The sequence below is a fragment of the Arvicanthis niloticus genome, chromosome 11 (genome assembly GCF_011762505.2).
Source record: "Arvicanthis niloticus isolate mArvNil1 chromosome 11, mArvNil1.pat.X, whole genome shotgun sequence".
Lineage (NCBI taxonomy): Eukaryota > Metazoa > Chordata > Mammalia > Rodentia > Muridae > Arvicanthis > Arvicanthis niloticus.
In genome coordinates, this window is record NC_047668.1 from 46,382,929 (window position 1) to 46,397,550 (window position 14,622).

The 14,622-nt window shown below is 47.6% G+C and overlaps 1 protein-coding gene and 1 pseudogene across 2 annotated transcripts; both read left to right on the forward strand.

The window, feature by feature from the left end:
* Window positions 1–286: 286 nt before the first annotated feature.
* On the forward strand, window positions 287–819 carry LOC117716749 (small ribosomal subunit protein uS9 pseudogene; annotated as a pseudogene).
* Window positions 820–8,485: 7,666 nt separating this feature from the next.
* Mycn (MYCN proto-oncogene, bHLH transcription factor) lies at window positions 8,486–14,364 on the forward strand. Of its 2 annotated transcripts, XM_034513770.2 has the most exons (3): window positions 8,564–8,707; window positions 9,867–10,738; window positions 12,835–14,364. In XM_034513770.2, exons 2-3 carry the CDS (start codon window positions 9,955–9,957, stop codon window positions 13,437–13,439), a joined length of 1,389 nt encoding a protein of 462 aa, XP_034369661.1. In that variant the 5' UTR covers window positions 8,564–8,707; window positions 9,867–9,954; the 3' UTR covers window positions 13,440–14,364. The 2 variants fall into 2 exon arrangements, with proteins under 2 accessions (XP_034369662.1, XP_034369661.1); XM_034513771.2 differs by lacking the exon at window positions 9,867–10,738 and having other exon boundaries at window positions 8,486–8,707.
* The last annotated feature ends 258 nt before the right edge of the window (window positions 14,365–14,622 follow it).

A 14,622-nucleotide genomic window follows, 5' to 3' on the forward strand; every position in this document is an offset into this window, starting at 1 on the left:
TGCAAGAGAAACTGGAGCTGAGACAATGCTACATCAAAGGTGAGTGGAAAGTCTAGGACTCTTGTGTCACAAATACCTGTTTCCTTCCATTTAGTTCTATACCTCTCCGGACAACAAAAATGAACTGGGGGGCGGGGGGAGGCCTGGCTGGGGGGGGCACTGAACCTCTTTATTTATTCCTCTCTCTGATGCGATCACATTGAATGCACCTTCTCGCTCTGTTTCCCACCATTACTAGGCTGCATCATTGGCCTATTGAGGACAAGTAGTCAAATCTTGCTTGTTAATGGCTGCCTTACAACTATGGTTAGAACCAGCATTTAAAATTGCGTCATCACCCTTTTCCGGTGGCGGCTCGGCATGGCACAGTGAGGTGCTCACTTTCATACTTGTAGCTCTGATGTCCAAGGGTCCGCTGCAGTCCTGCAGGTCTTCAGACGCAAAAAGACAGCCATAGCTGTGACCCACTGCAAATGAGGAAATGGGCTCAACCAGTTGAATGGACGTCCCCTGGAGAGGATCAAGCCACGCATGCTGCAGTACAAGTCACTGGAGCCTACTTTGCTTCTGGGCAAGGAAAGGTTTGCTGATGTGGATATCTGGGTCAGTGTGAAGGGTGGTGGTCATGTGGCCCAAATTTATGCCTTCCGACAGTCCATCTCAAAAGCCCTTGTGGCTTATTACCAAAAATACGTGGATGAAGCCGTTAAGGAGATCAAAGATACCCTCATCCAGTATGATTGGACCCTTCGTCGCTGCGAATCCAAAAAGTTTGGAGGTCCTGGTGCCCATGCTTGATACCAAAAATCCTACGGATAAGCCCATCTCAAGGATTTCAGGGTTTACCTTTGTAATAAACATCCTAGGATTTTTAAAAAATATATATATATGGTGTTGCCAATACAACCCCTCAGCCACACACTCACCCCTCGCTAAACTCTCTCAATGCTGGCTTTGAAGTTTCCTCCAGGGGCTGGAGAGGTGGCTCAGTGGTTAAGAGCACTGACTGCTCTTCCAGAGGTCCTGAGTTCAAATCCCAGCAACCACATGATGGCTCATAACCATCTGTAATGGGATTCAGTGGTCTCTTCTGGTATGTATCTGAAGACCACTGCTACTGTAGCAGTTACAGTGTACTCATATAAATAAAATAAACATTAGGAACAGTAAAAAAAAAAGTTTCCTCCGGCCTCCAATGACAAAACACATGCACCTACTTTGGGTGCCTCTAATATTATATACTTCATTCAGCTGTGGTGGTCAGCTTGTGATCCAAAGTCAACCACCACTTGATTTGCCCCTCTGAACCCCTTAACGTTGAGTTCAGTGGCAAGTGGTCAGAAAGAATAACAGCAAATCTGGGTAAGAAAATACAGATTTAAGGGTGAGTTTGGGTTTTGCAAAAGGAGCCTTTACGTCCCCTAAATGATTAACTATGTAAGCACATTTAAAAAATAATAATAATAAATTTACAGGGGCTGGAAAGAGATGGCTCAAGGCTTAAGAGTGCATTTGGTTCTTGAAGAAGACCCAGGTTCAGTTCCCCACAGCCTCTCATCAGGTGACTCACAACTACCTGTAACTTCAGATCCAGCCCTTTTCTGGCTTTCATGAGCCTTTGCACACATGTAGCATGAACCCACAAAGACATACACATAACTAAATATTTTTAAAATAATTTTAAAATATAAATTTACTACGAACCCCACCAATGTGAAAAGATGACATCAAGAGAAAAGCCCCCCCCCCCCCCCCGCCATCCCAAATGCACTGATTTTATTCTAGTCAAAACAAAACAAGCAACTTTTGGGGAGAACAGGTTTATTTTAGCTCACAATTCCATGTTACAGTTCAGTACAGCAAAAAAGTTCATTACCTTTGTAATAAACATCCTAGGATTTTTAAAAAAAAAATGGCGTTGCCAATACAACCCCTCAGCCACACACTCACCCCTCGCTAAACTCTCTCAATGCTGGCTTTGAAGTTTGCCCCAGCCTCCAATGACAAAACAAAGTACAAGGCAGCAAAAAGTTCCAACGGCTGGTACTCCACAGTCAAGAGCAGAGAGAGAATGAGGCCTGTGTATTTGCCACATACTTGCATACAGTTCAGGACCCAATCCCAGAGAACGGTACCACCCACAGTGGGCAAGGTCTTCCCACATCAACTGAGGCAATCACTCACAGACATACCCACAGGCTAACCTGACCTAGACAATCTCTCATCAAGACTCCCTGCCCAGATGATTCTAGGTTATGTCTACTTGATAATTAATCTCACCATCACAGGTATTATAGATAGATGTAAATACACATATTTCAAATGCCAGACACACTGATCCATCCTTTGATCCTTTTCCTTTTAATTTTGTTTATATTTATTTAGTTTGGGTATGTTACAGGGGTCAGTGTGCGCCATGGTATGCCCTTGGAGGTCAGAGGATGACTTGCAGGAATTGTTGCTATTTTTCCACCACGTGGATCCTGAGATCAAACTCAGGTGGTCATGTACTTACAGACAGTTTGAAAGTCATTGCCTACGGTATGTGTAACATATTTTCTTTTTAGTGACTGTATATTAAATTATTTGGTATATTATAATGCTTCTTTTTAAATAACAGTAATAATTATTATTATTTATATGGGAACCCCTGGAAATGGAGTTACAGGCAGTTATAAGATACCATGTGGGTACCAGGAATCAATCCCAGTTCCTCTGGGAAAGCAGCCAAATGGTCTTAACAGCTGAGCCATCTCTCCAGCCCCTACACATGCTTTTTGATTTAGGTGGCATGTGTACCCCCAACAAAACCACTACCAGTTTTTGTTTGTTTGTTTGTTTGTGTTTTGTTTTTAAAGTGTATTTAAAGCCCTTAACCTTGGTTAGGAGCAACTTAGTAATAGAGGCATGTATTCATTTAGCCTGAAGAAGACCCTTGGGTCCAATTCCTGGCATCAAAAATATAATATGTGTATGATATATTGATATATACACACTTAAAAAACAAATACGCATAACTCAAAATCTAACAAGCACCATAGCCTGGCAGCACAGTGCAGTGTAGAGTATCTGGTGTTTATCCTCAAGATTGTAAGGCTTACTAGAGAGTAGAGCTTGCTATCTCTGCCCAGCGCTGTTAAAAGAGCACCATATGTTGTTGATTCTGAGAAAGTATTATTATTGGAGGGGGTGGGGGTGTCACTCATGCTACAGCATGCCTGTGAAAGTCAAGAGACAATCTTGTAGTAGTGGGTTCTTCCCTTCCACCGTGTAGGTCCCAGGGAATCCAATTCAGGTTACTGTCCTTGGTAGCAAGTGCCTTTACCCAATAAGCCACTCTGCTGGCCTTAGTGTGTGTGTGTTGGTTGTGGGGGTTGTATGTGGGGGTTAGTTTGAGATAGGATTTTGCTACACCACCTAAGGCTACTTTTAAACTCCTATATATAACCTAGGCTGGCCCTATTAGTTAGCTCAGGCTGACACCATATTTTCATTTCTTTAGACCCAGCCACTCTAGCACTGAGATCACAGGCAACATACCCAGCTTGTTGATAAGCACTAAGAAGTCTTAGTGTTTTTGCTATTGACAACCTTGAAGCAGTATGATTGGTGATTTGTCTTAATGTCTCTCTGTTTCCCTCCCCATCCCCACACTCCCTCCGTCCCTGCCACCTTCTCTCACTCCTTTCATCCATGGTATGGCTTAGTCTGTAAACCACTCTAGTCTCAATTTACAGAAATCTATCACCTTCCTCTGCCTCCCCAATGTTGAGTGCTGGGATTAAAGGTGAGAATGCCACTAATGGAGTCTCAGTTTGGTTTGTTGTTATTGTGTTGTGCTGTTTGTGGCAGCAATCGTGTTTGTGGCAGAATCTTGCTAAAGGCACCACCAGAGTTGCCTCAGATTTGTTAATCTTCCCAATTCTCCCTCCCAAGTGTTGATGTTTACAGATATGCTCCATTATTCTCAGGCTTTTTTTTTAAAGCTATCTTACATTGCATATTTATTTATTTTGTTAAGGATTGGGCGAGATCATAGGTCAACTTTAAGCAGCTGATTCTCTCCTTCTACCTTGTAGAATGCAGGGATGAAACTCAATTTGCCAGGCTTCTGCAGGTTCCCCTACCCACTAAAGACACCTCTTGCTTTATTATCTCTTTTTGAGTGGACTCTAGAGTGGAATTCTTTCAGCTTTTAGGACAGAAGCACCAGTGGTCTATGAAAGTGTCCCTAGCTCTCACTCCCCAGCTTCACCACCGTTTTGAGCCAGTCTGCTAGACTGAATTGTTAATCTCCCTGAAATTGAATTTGCATTGTCTTGACTCTGGTGAAGTTGCCCTTCTTCTCACTTGTGCTCAATTTGCATTTCCTGTTTGGCAATTACCCATTCATATCTGGAACCAGGTTTCTCTCTGGCTACTCCTTACCTCCATTCAATTTCTAGGATCTCTTCCTGCACAGGGAATATACTTTTTACTCAGGAAGGGCCATCGCAAATATGACATTTTTTGAGTGCTGATGAACTCAAGGGGCAATGGAGCAGGAAATTGTAAGTGTGGGCTTAGCTCATTCTGTGTACCCTTTATCTCCATAAAGACATCCTCCAAAGGGAACTAATTCAGTTGTTCCCTCCAGGTTTCTTATCTCCTAGTCGAGATTTACTCTGTGACACCCAGCCAAGGTAGACTCTCCCTCACCGACTCTGTGGGCCACTTCCAGACAGGGTTAATAATACCTGAGACTTTATCGGTCTGAGAAGACAGCTTTACTAGCTAGTGTTTCCTTCCCTCAGCTCCCAGAACGTTAGGCAGCTCGGGACACTGCATGAGCCTCAGTCACTTGACCATCCTTCAAGCCTCATCTTTTGTGAGACTCCCATCTATTGACATATTATTAAGTGTATTTTCTGCTATATTATTCTGTCTTTTTGATAGTTCTACTTTTTGCAACCAAATCTGGCCTATTTTCATGTTTATTTATTTATTTATTTATTTACTGTGCAGTACAAAAATGTCAATTTTCTTTTCTCCTCTTTTTCTTTCATAAAATGCTTCCTCCCTGTCCTCCTTCCCCCCTACACACCCAACGTTTTAAAAGATAAACAGTCAATTGATCTGCAGGATTTTTTTTAAATGTCTATGTGTTGACCTGTGTGCCACAGAATGCATGTGGAGGATAGAGGACCACTTTCGGGAGTCTTTTCTCCCCTTCTACCATGTTCATGGGTCCTGGAGATCGAACTCAGGCAGTTAGACAGAGTGGCAAGTGTCCTTACCACCTGAGCCATCTTACCAGCTTGATCCCAGGGATTCTTAAATTATTTACTAAGCAAAATGTACAGAGCCTTTGTTTTGTTGAGCCGGGGTCTTGTGGTATAGTCTAGGCTGACTTAAAACTCCCTGCCTCAGCCTGAGTGCTGAAGTACAATACCACAAGGGACTGTGCCTTTATTTGGGCAGGGGAAGTTTGGACTCCGTAAGATGGTCCTAGGAGAAACCTTAAAGCTGGATGAAGTTGTTGGTCTACTAACCAGTCATGGATTAAATCCTCCTGGGTTTGTGTACCTGTAACATATTTTTATTTATTTCATTTGGTAAAGAAGGAAGGAAGGAAGGAAGGAAGGAAGGAAGGAAGGAAGGAAGGAAGGAAAGAAGGAAGGAAAGAAGGAAGGAAAGAAGGAAGGAAAGAAGGAAGGAAGGAAGATTAAGGCACCCTCCCTCCATCATCTTATTTATGAACCACACCCACTCTCTAATTCTCAAAGGAGCCATCCCTGTTAGGTGTGCCTCTGTTCTTCCTGTTGTTGGTGAGGCCCATGAAGCCCTGATCCATGTTAGGTCTTAAAATGTGAACAAAGTCTTGGCTTCGAAGCCCACCAAAGATTCCTTTTGTGTGTGTGTGTGTGTGTGTGTGTGTGTGTGTGTGTGTGTGTGTGTGTCCCTTGGAATCTTGGAGTGAGTGCGTCAACATTTATTTGTAAGAAAAATGGTTGGGGTTCTCAGCAAATCCACCAAGAATGGATATTAGGTAATTTTTCTCTATGCACAGTCTTTTATCTTTCTACCTGCCAATGAAGGTACCAATAAATACTTACTGACTTTTATCATTCTACTAACCTTCAGATTCAGACTTGCTGGTAATTTCAGTAATTGCTGGTTTGCATTAAGAGCAGGAGATTAGAGATTAAGGTGCAGGGAAGATAAATGATTCGATCAGAGGCATGGAGAGTGAGTAAGTAACCAGGTCACAGGCTCCCTGTCCCCTCTTTTTCTGAAACATCTTATCTTTTAGCAGAGTGAAGAGTGCAGGTGTGGAGAGAGAGGACTTTATCCATAACTAACTAGGCCATCTTGGCCCATTTTCCCAATCCTCTGCTGTTTGAGGGACTTTTAGTAGGCAGGTCAAAGTGTCCTTGATGTGGGTGTGTGCTGCTGAGGTTCTGAGGAAGAGTCTGGAAGCTAGATGTGATGGCGTAGACCTGTAGTCCCAGAGTTTTGGGTAATGGCAAGAGAATCAACTCAAGGTCATCCTCGATATAAACGGAGTTCAAGGTAATCTTGGGCTATAGGAGACCTTGGCTCAAAAACAAACAGAAGCACCCCTTCCCCCCCTCCCAAAAACAACAACAAAAAGAGAAGCTTCTGGGAGCCACACCTATCTCTCTCCCACCGAGTCACTAATAAACAAAACTAACCTGCCAGATCTGGTTGTCTAAAAGGATCCCTTTCAATGTTACCTACCTCCGTCCACATCCTACCATACAGCCCCAGCTGTGTGTGTATAATTACAATAGGAGGCCAAGTTTTCAGAGAGCCAGCATCTTGAGGGAGAGGATTCAGCGGGAGGGCTTGGTTTGGAAGAGGCCGGGGTGTGAAAATGAGAGTGTTAAAGGCTTTTAAAGAGGTAATGGGTTTTACATATGTGAGCCCAATAATAAAGGATCTTGGAAGGTCGGCTCACCCGCATCCACGGGGAACTTCCTAGAATCTGCCTTAGTCCCCAGAATTAGGTAGGCATTCAGTGACAGATGGGAAGACTTTCACACATGCTAATACACAACATTTTAACCTTGATGCTCTAGGCATTGTCTTCTTCGGCAGTGGAGGTGAAGGAGGGGTGTCATTTTCAATTTAGAGGGAAATGGAGAAGCTTCCTCACAAACAAGCTTAAGGGTTTAAGGGTAAATCCTACCCTACTGAGAATATGTGTTGAAAGTGGCTTCACCCAGGGACCCAGGTCACTCCTGGAAAGTTTTGTGGGACAGGAGCAGTTATTTTTAGCCTCATTTAGGAAACAGACCTTTTAGACGGTTTGCCTAGACAGAAGTGAGACGCCGTGGGACACGGAGGGAGGGAAACGTGCCCACGATTGGGCGCAAAGAATACATGCACTCTGCTCTAGTCCAAATAAGATGTCGCGCTCTCTCTGTTCATACCACCTCAAGAGGCAAATGGGACACAAAGAGGCCAAGTTGACGGTGGCTTTCTTGATGCCACTTTTAATATAAATTCAAGGTATCCTGAGCGGTGGTTTGGGCAACGAATGCAGCTGTTTGGAATTCAACCCTGGCTTCGGAAAGGCTTTTGTTGGAAACGATGGGCGCGACTTTAGGGGACGCGCCTCCACGCGTTTCACAATCCTTTTCGCAGTAGAGAGGATTCGCTGTCTCGCAGGGGGGTGGGGGGTGGCCCCACTCGGGCTCCAAGGTTGGGCGGTGCGGCTCCGCTTTCTGCTTGATCTCCGCGAGGTGTCGCCTTCGGCCGAAGAAAGCAGTAAGGCGCCACCCTCGTAGCCCGCACTTATTTATTTTCAAACAAGGGGGGCGCCCCTTCCTTTCAATTTGAAACTAGAAACCTCCTGCGGTCTCGTTCCTACGTGGGCGCGTCCTCGGCCTCCCATTTTGCACTCAGATCGCCTTCTTTCGAGATCACACACGAACGGCCCCTCTCCCAGGCCATGTTCCACTTTGCTCTGGAGCTCATCTTGAACACACACACAGTCTCACACACACTCACACACACATACACACACACACAGTCCACGCAGGGACCGGGCTAGAAACCTCTCTTCCCACTCCCAGCACACACCCAGAGACCTTTAAAAAAAAAAAAAACATTGAGTGCAGCGGGTGCAAGCCCGGGGGGTCCAAAAGGGAGGGAGGAGCACGCCTCGGGTTTCCCAGCTTTGCAGCTTGCAGTCGGAAAAACGAGAGGGGGAAGGGGAAGAAGGGGATGGGGAGGGGGAAAAAAGAGAGATGGAGGGGAAGAAGGGGGAGAGAGGGAGAGAGAGAGGGAGAGGAAAAAAAAGAAAAGCAAATGGCTTTTGGCGCGAAAGGCTTTGGCGCCTCCCCTGATTTTTATGGAAATCAAGAGGGCGGGGAAAAGCCGCTTGCCTCTGCCTTTCTCCCTCCCCCTCGTCTGCGCCACAGCCCCCTTCTCTCCCCGCCCCCCGGGTGTGTCAGATTTTTTCAGTTAATAATATCCCCCGAGCTTCAAAGCGCAGCCAGTGACAGTCATCTGTCTGGACGCGCTGGGTGGATGCGGGGGGCTCCTGGGAACTGGGTTGGAGCCGAAGGAGCGCTAGCCAGGCGTAAGCGCGCACACACTGCAGCCGCCCGAGGACAACCCCCCTCCCGCCGCCGCCCACTCAGCCCACCCGGAGACCCCAGCACCGAGTCGCCTCCGGATCCCCGGCAGTCTGCGGGAGGTAAGAAGCGGTACTAGCAAAGCTCCGAGCGCCGGGGAACGGCGGAGCGCTGCGGCTAGGCAAGCCCCTGGACGCGGCTCCGCACCCTGCGCCCAAATATGCCGGGCTTTTTCGGGGGGGGGAGGGGGGGCAACACACCGAGTCTGCTTCCGAAACAAAACCATCTGGGTTTTTTTTTTTTTTTTTTTTTTCCTGAAAAGCCTATTCAGCACCCGAAGGCACCCTGGCTGGAAGAGACCCGCCCTAATCCTTTTTACAGCCCTGGCCCAGGCAGAGAAATAGCTTTAGCGAAAAGAAATTCGCCCGGCTCCACAAGATTTGTCTGAGTGTGAGCTGACTGGGAACCCGTGCGTCCCCACCCCAAGCTGGGGTTCTCCAAAAGGTGCCGCGGGGAAGGAAGGAAAAGGGGTTACGCGAAGCTAGGGTGGTAATGTAGGTCACCGCGCTCCAGCTTAGGAGACGCGATTCTCTACGGCGACCCTCATCGCGCCAGCGCCCCTGCACCATTCCTAGGAATGGGGTTCAGCCTTTTTTTTCCCCCCGTGGAAGAGGTTGATGTCTCTGAAGGACGGGAATTGAAAAGGGTATAGGTAGGTATAGGCAGACGATGAGATTCCCAAGGGTATCTTTCAAGGTTGAGGCTCTGAGTGGAGAGGGCTTGTATATAAGTGCCTGTTGTTGGTCTGACTGGAGAAAGGCTCTTAATAATTAATAAAGTTTTCTGAACCCCGTTAGCGTTTGCGCTCCCGTGATCGCATTTCTGCAAAAGGGGAATGAAAGGTACTTCAATCCAATGCCCGGGAGCTGGACTAGAGAGCAAAGACTTCCTTTGAGCAACTAGTGCAAGTGGGGTTGTCGCGCTAGTAAGAGCTGAGATCTACAGCGTGAACAAACCCCCTCCCCCAGGCAGTGCCTTGTGTGAATGAAACGGCAGTTTCCAAAGTTGCAGAGAGCCACACCACCCCCTGCATCTGCAAGCCCCCTCCCAACCCAGTCTTAGACAGCTTGTACACAAAAGGAGGGAGTGGGGGAGAGGCTCAACTTTCTCCACCTTCCAGAGCTGCGGGGAGCTTGCAGAAGAGATTCGGGGCTCCCACTGCCTGTCCCCACCAACCCACCCCTTTGGCTCATTCTCTCTTGGTTTGTCTGTTGGTTGTAGAGTTGGAGATTGGCGCGACTCTGCTCCCCACGGGAAGGAAGCACTCCCCCATATTAAAAAGAGCGGAGATATTAAAAGAGGCGAACCCATGCCCAGCTGCACCGCGTCCACCATGCCAGGGATGATCTGCAAGAACCCAGACCTCGAGTTTGACTCGCTGCAGCCCTGCTTCTACCCGGACGAAGATGACTTCTACTTCGGCGGTCCCGACTCGACCCCACCAGGGGAGGACATCTGGAAGAAGTTTGAGCTGCTGCCCACGCCCCCGTTGTCGCCCAGCCGCGCCTTCCCAGAGCACAGCCCGGAGCCCTCAAATTGGGCTACGGAGATGCTGCTGCCGGAGGCCGACCTGTGGGGCAACCCGGCCGAGGAGGATGCATTCGGTCTTGGGGGACTGGGTGGCCTCACTCCTAATCCGGTCATCCTTCAGGACTGCATGTGGAGCGGCTTCTCTGCCCGCGAGAAGCTGGAGCGCGCAGTGAACGAAAAGCTTCAGCACGGCCACGGACCCCCGGGCGCCAGCTCATCCTGCCCGGCTCCCGGAGTGGGTGCCAGCAGCCCCGGGGGCCGTGCCCTTGGTGGGTCGGCGAGTGCTGGCCGCACCGGGGCCACCCTGCCTACCGATCTCTCCCACCCGGCTGCCGAATGTGTGGACCCCGCCGTGGTCTTCCCCTTCCCGGTGAACAAGCGAGAGTCGGCGTCGGTACCCGCTGCCCCGACCAGTGTCCCGGCGACCAGCGCTGTGGTCACTAGTGTGTCTGTTCCGGCTGCTGCCCCGGTGGCTGCTCCTGCTCGTGCAGGAGGCCGTCCTGTCAACAGTGGGGAGCACAAGGCCCTCAGCACCTCCGGAGAGGACACCTTGAGCGATTCAGGTAAAGCTTAGAGCGGGGTCCTTGCTACCTCCTTGGGTGTTGGAAAGGTGGGGGTGCTGTGGTCCCTTTGTTATCGTAGATGTGTGAGGGTGATTCTCTTCTGTTCACCTCTCTGCCGGGATAGAAGAGGCTGGAAACCCCAGCTACACCTTCCCTTAAATTTTGCTCTGTCCTCTTTTTCGGGAATCCTTGCCGTAGGCTTGCCCTCACTGTGGGAAAAGTTGGTGGCTAGGTCAGTAAAGCTGTAGGGTGTAAGGTACCTGGACAGAAATGTTAGTTTGTTGGAGAGGTCCTTGTAAACCAGGTCAAGGAAGGGGAAAGACTCCCTGAAAGACCAGGGCAGTGCACAATTCCACTTCCAAAAGTTAGGAAAATGCCTGGCAATTCCTCCCCACCCACCAAAGACTGAGCCCTCCGTGGGTGGTGGGCTGTTTGCGTTTGGTGCGTGGCCAGCAGGCGGCGTTGTGTCTGACGCAAGTCAGGCAGGGGATCAAAAAAGACTGGGGGTGATGGGGGCACCCCCTCCCTCCAGTTCAGCAGCTGGCAGCAAGTGCATTAGTGGTTGTGTACATTTTCAGGGAGTCTCTTTCCGGTTTTGATTGAGTGCTGCACCCGTTGTGTTTCCTTGCTGGAATTTCTGACCTAATTGAGCTGAGTGGTGTTCCAAAAACCTTGAAGGTTGAGGGCGGGTCCCCACCACTACCCCTTCTTGAGGAATGCACACACCCTGGAAGGATTCACTGGTTCTAGAAGCATTTATCTGGGCTGTCTTCGGAAAGGAAGTTAAGGTTAAAAAAGAAAAAGCTTTTTTCTTGGGGCTACCTACCACACTATCCAAATCCTGTCTGCCCCTGCCCTTCCAGCTGTAGATCTAACCCTCCCATTAGACCTTGGAAACCAGTGTTTTCACAATGCCAAAGAATAAAAAGTCTAAATTTCCTCTTGGACTGAGGAGGGAATCGTTCGAAGGCTCCTGGGAGGAAACTTGGTGATAAGCCTGCACTTTGAAAGGGCTCTGTCCCTTTAATGTCTGTGCCTTGACAGCTTTCTGTTAGGAAGCAGTTCCTTCCAACAGCTGTCTTCTTGGCTGAAAACCAAAACACTGCCTTAAAGGGACCTACAGACTAGAGCAGCCTAACATTGCAGCTTTAGAAGAAGCCTCACGATTGTTCCGATTTCCAGTCCTCACTAGATTAAGCAGAAGATGGGTTTTGGTTTTCATGCTTGCTTTTATTTATTTTTAAACCATAATTTTCTCTCCTAGCTTGGCAGTAAAGGAGGAAGTCAGAATACTCGTAAAACGCTACATGTTTTTGTTGTTGTTGTTGTTGCTGCTGCTGGGGCACTGCTACCTTGGGATGCATAGCTACTGTGGATTTAGAGCTTTATCATTGAGATCTGATCTCTGCCGAGATGAAAAACTGCTTACTCTGTACAACGCATGTTCGCACAAGAAAAGGTTGTTGTCGTGGTGAATGAGAGTGTTCCTAGAGTTTTAAGGGTGGCAGAATCAAAACCCAGCCCATGTGTTTTACCAAAGGAGGAGCCTCCAGTCTGAAGGGCGGCTGTGGAAGTGTGTATAAGTAAATCCATGGGCAGACTGGCTGGTGATTATGCTAAAAGCTCCTATTACGGAACATCTGTCGCCAAGTCTACATATTGTCTGCCAAACTCAAACACTGTGGTTATTACCCCACTGAATAGCTGAGGAAGCTGAGGACTAGAGGAGTAAAGTAACTAACCTTTTTCCAGAATCATACCGACAACGGTTCATTATGACTCCAGCTTGGCTTCCTCGAGTTTCTGCCACATACTCAAAAGTTTGACACCAGGGGTTGAACCCTGGGTCCTTCCATGTTAGGCAAGTGCTCTGCTGGCCCCATACCGCCTGGGGAAGGAAAAATATGGGGTGGGTGTGGGGGTGTGTGCTCGCGCGCTCACACACACACACACACACACACACACACACACACACACACACACGTCTTGTCCGTGTTGTGATCAGTCTATTTCAGCAAACCTAGCTGACGTTTTTTTTAAACAGAAGAGTGTACATTAATCGAGTAATTAACCTGAAAATATTTTTTGCCTCAAAGATGATGAAGATGACGAGGAGGAAGATGAAGAGGAGGAAATCGATGTGGTCACCGTAGAGAAGAGACGTTCTTCCTCTAACAACAAGGCGGTCACCACTTTCACCATCACTGTGCGTCCCAAGACCTCCGCTCTGGGCCTGGGGCGAGCACAGCCCGGCGAGCTGATCCTCAAGCGCTGTGTTCCCATTCATCAACAACACAACTATGCTGCACCCTCACCCTATGTGGAGAGTGAGGACGCGCCCCCACAGAAAAAGATCAAGAGCGAGGCTTCTCCACGCCCCCTCAAAAGTGTCGTTCCAGCAAAAGCCAAGAGCTTGAGCCCCCGAAACTCAGACTCGGAGGATAGCGAGCGTCGCCGCAACCACAACATCCTGGAACGCCAGCGCCGCAATGATCTGCGCTCCAGCTTCCTGACGCTCAGGGACCATGTGCCTGAGCTGGTGAAGAACGAGAAGGCTGCCAAGGTGGTCATCTTGAAAAAGGCCACTGAGTACGTCCACGCCCTCCAGGCCAACGAGCACCAGCTCCTGCTGGAAAAGGAGAAACTGCAGGCGAGGCAGCAGCAGTTGCTAAAGAAGATTGAACACGCTCGGACTTGCTAAATGTTTCTCACACCGGACAGTCACTGCCACTTTGCACATTTTGTTTTTTTTTGTTTGTTTGTTTTGTTTTTTTTTAAACAAACATTGTGTTGACATTAAGAATGTTGGTTTACTTTCAAATCGGTCCCCCTGTCGAGTTTGGATCTGGGTAGGGGGCAGGACGAGGGGTTCTGCCATGACCTTGGGGAAAAAAAAACTGAGTTCTGGGATGCTGGGTGGCTTGTTTTCCTCCTCCATATCACCTGGTGACAGCCGTGGAAGTTCGGGACACTTAGGAGCTTCGGGAAGCTGTGAAGTCACCTTGTTCCGGTCCAAGTATCCAAACAGTCATTCCTCCTTTTTACAATGGTGCTTAAGTTCCAGCAGATGCCACAGAAAGGGGAGTTGCCATTTGATGCCCCTGGGAACACTTGTGTAAATACCATTGATATACCCGCCTTTTGTATACGTCCTGGGTAATGAGAGGTGGCTCTTGCGGCCAGTATTAGACTGGAAGTTCACACCTAAGTACTGTAAGAATACCTCAATGTTTGAGGAGCATGTTTTGTATACAAATATATTGTTAATCTGTTATGTACTGTACTAATTCCTACACGGCCTGTATACTTTAGTATGATGCTGATACATAACTAAATTTGATACTTATATTTTCGTATGAAAATGAGTTGTGGAAGTTTTGAGTAGATATTACTTTATCACTTTTTGAACTAAGAAACTTTTGTAAAGAAATTTTACTATATATATATATATTCCTTTTTTTCCTAGCCTGTTTCTTCCTTGTTACTGTATTTGTTCATGTTTGGTGCATAGAACTGGGTAAAATGGCAAAGTTCTGTGTTTAATTTCTTCAAAATGTATATATTTAGTGCTGCACCTTAGAGCACTTTGAAATACCTCATGTTTATGAAAATAAATAGCAATTAAATGATGCAAGTCAATGTTTTCCTTTCTAGTTGTGCTTCAAACTGCAAATAGTCCGTGTGGAATCCTGGTTGGGGGAGGCTACTGGTCCCACTTGGGTAAATGGGTTTGTGAATTCCACAGATTAGAACCAACTATTTTCAATAGGCAAATCAATGGGTGTTAAAAACACTTTCAAATATTTGGTCTTGGGTATGAGTGTGTCCACAATGTCACATCCCCTGGAACTGGAGTTCAAGTCTAAGAACCAGAGGTCCTCTGC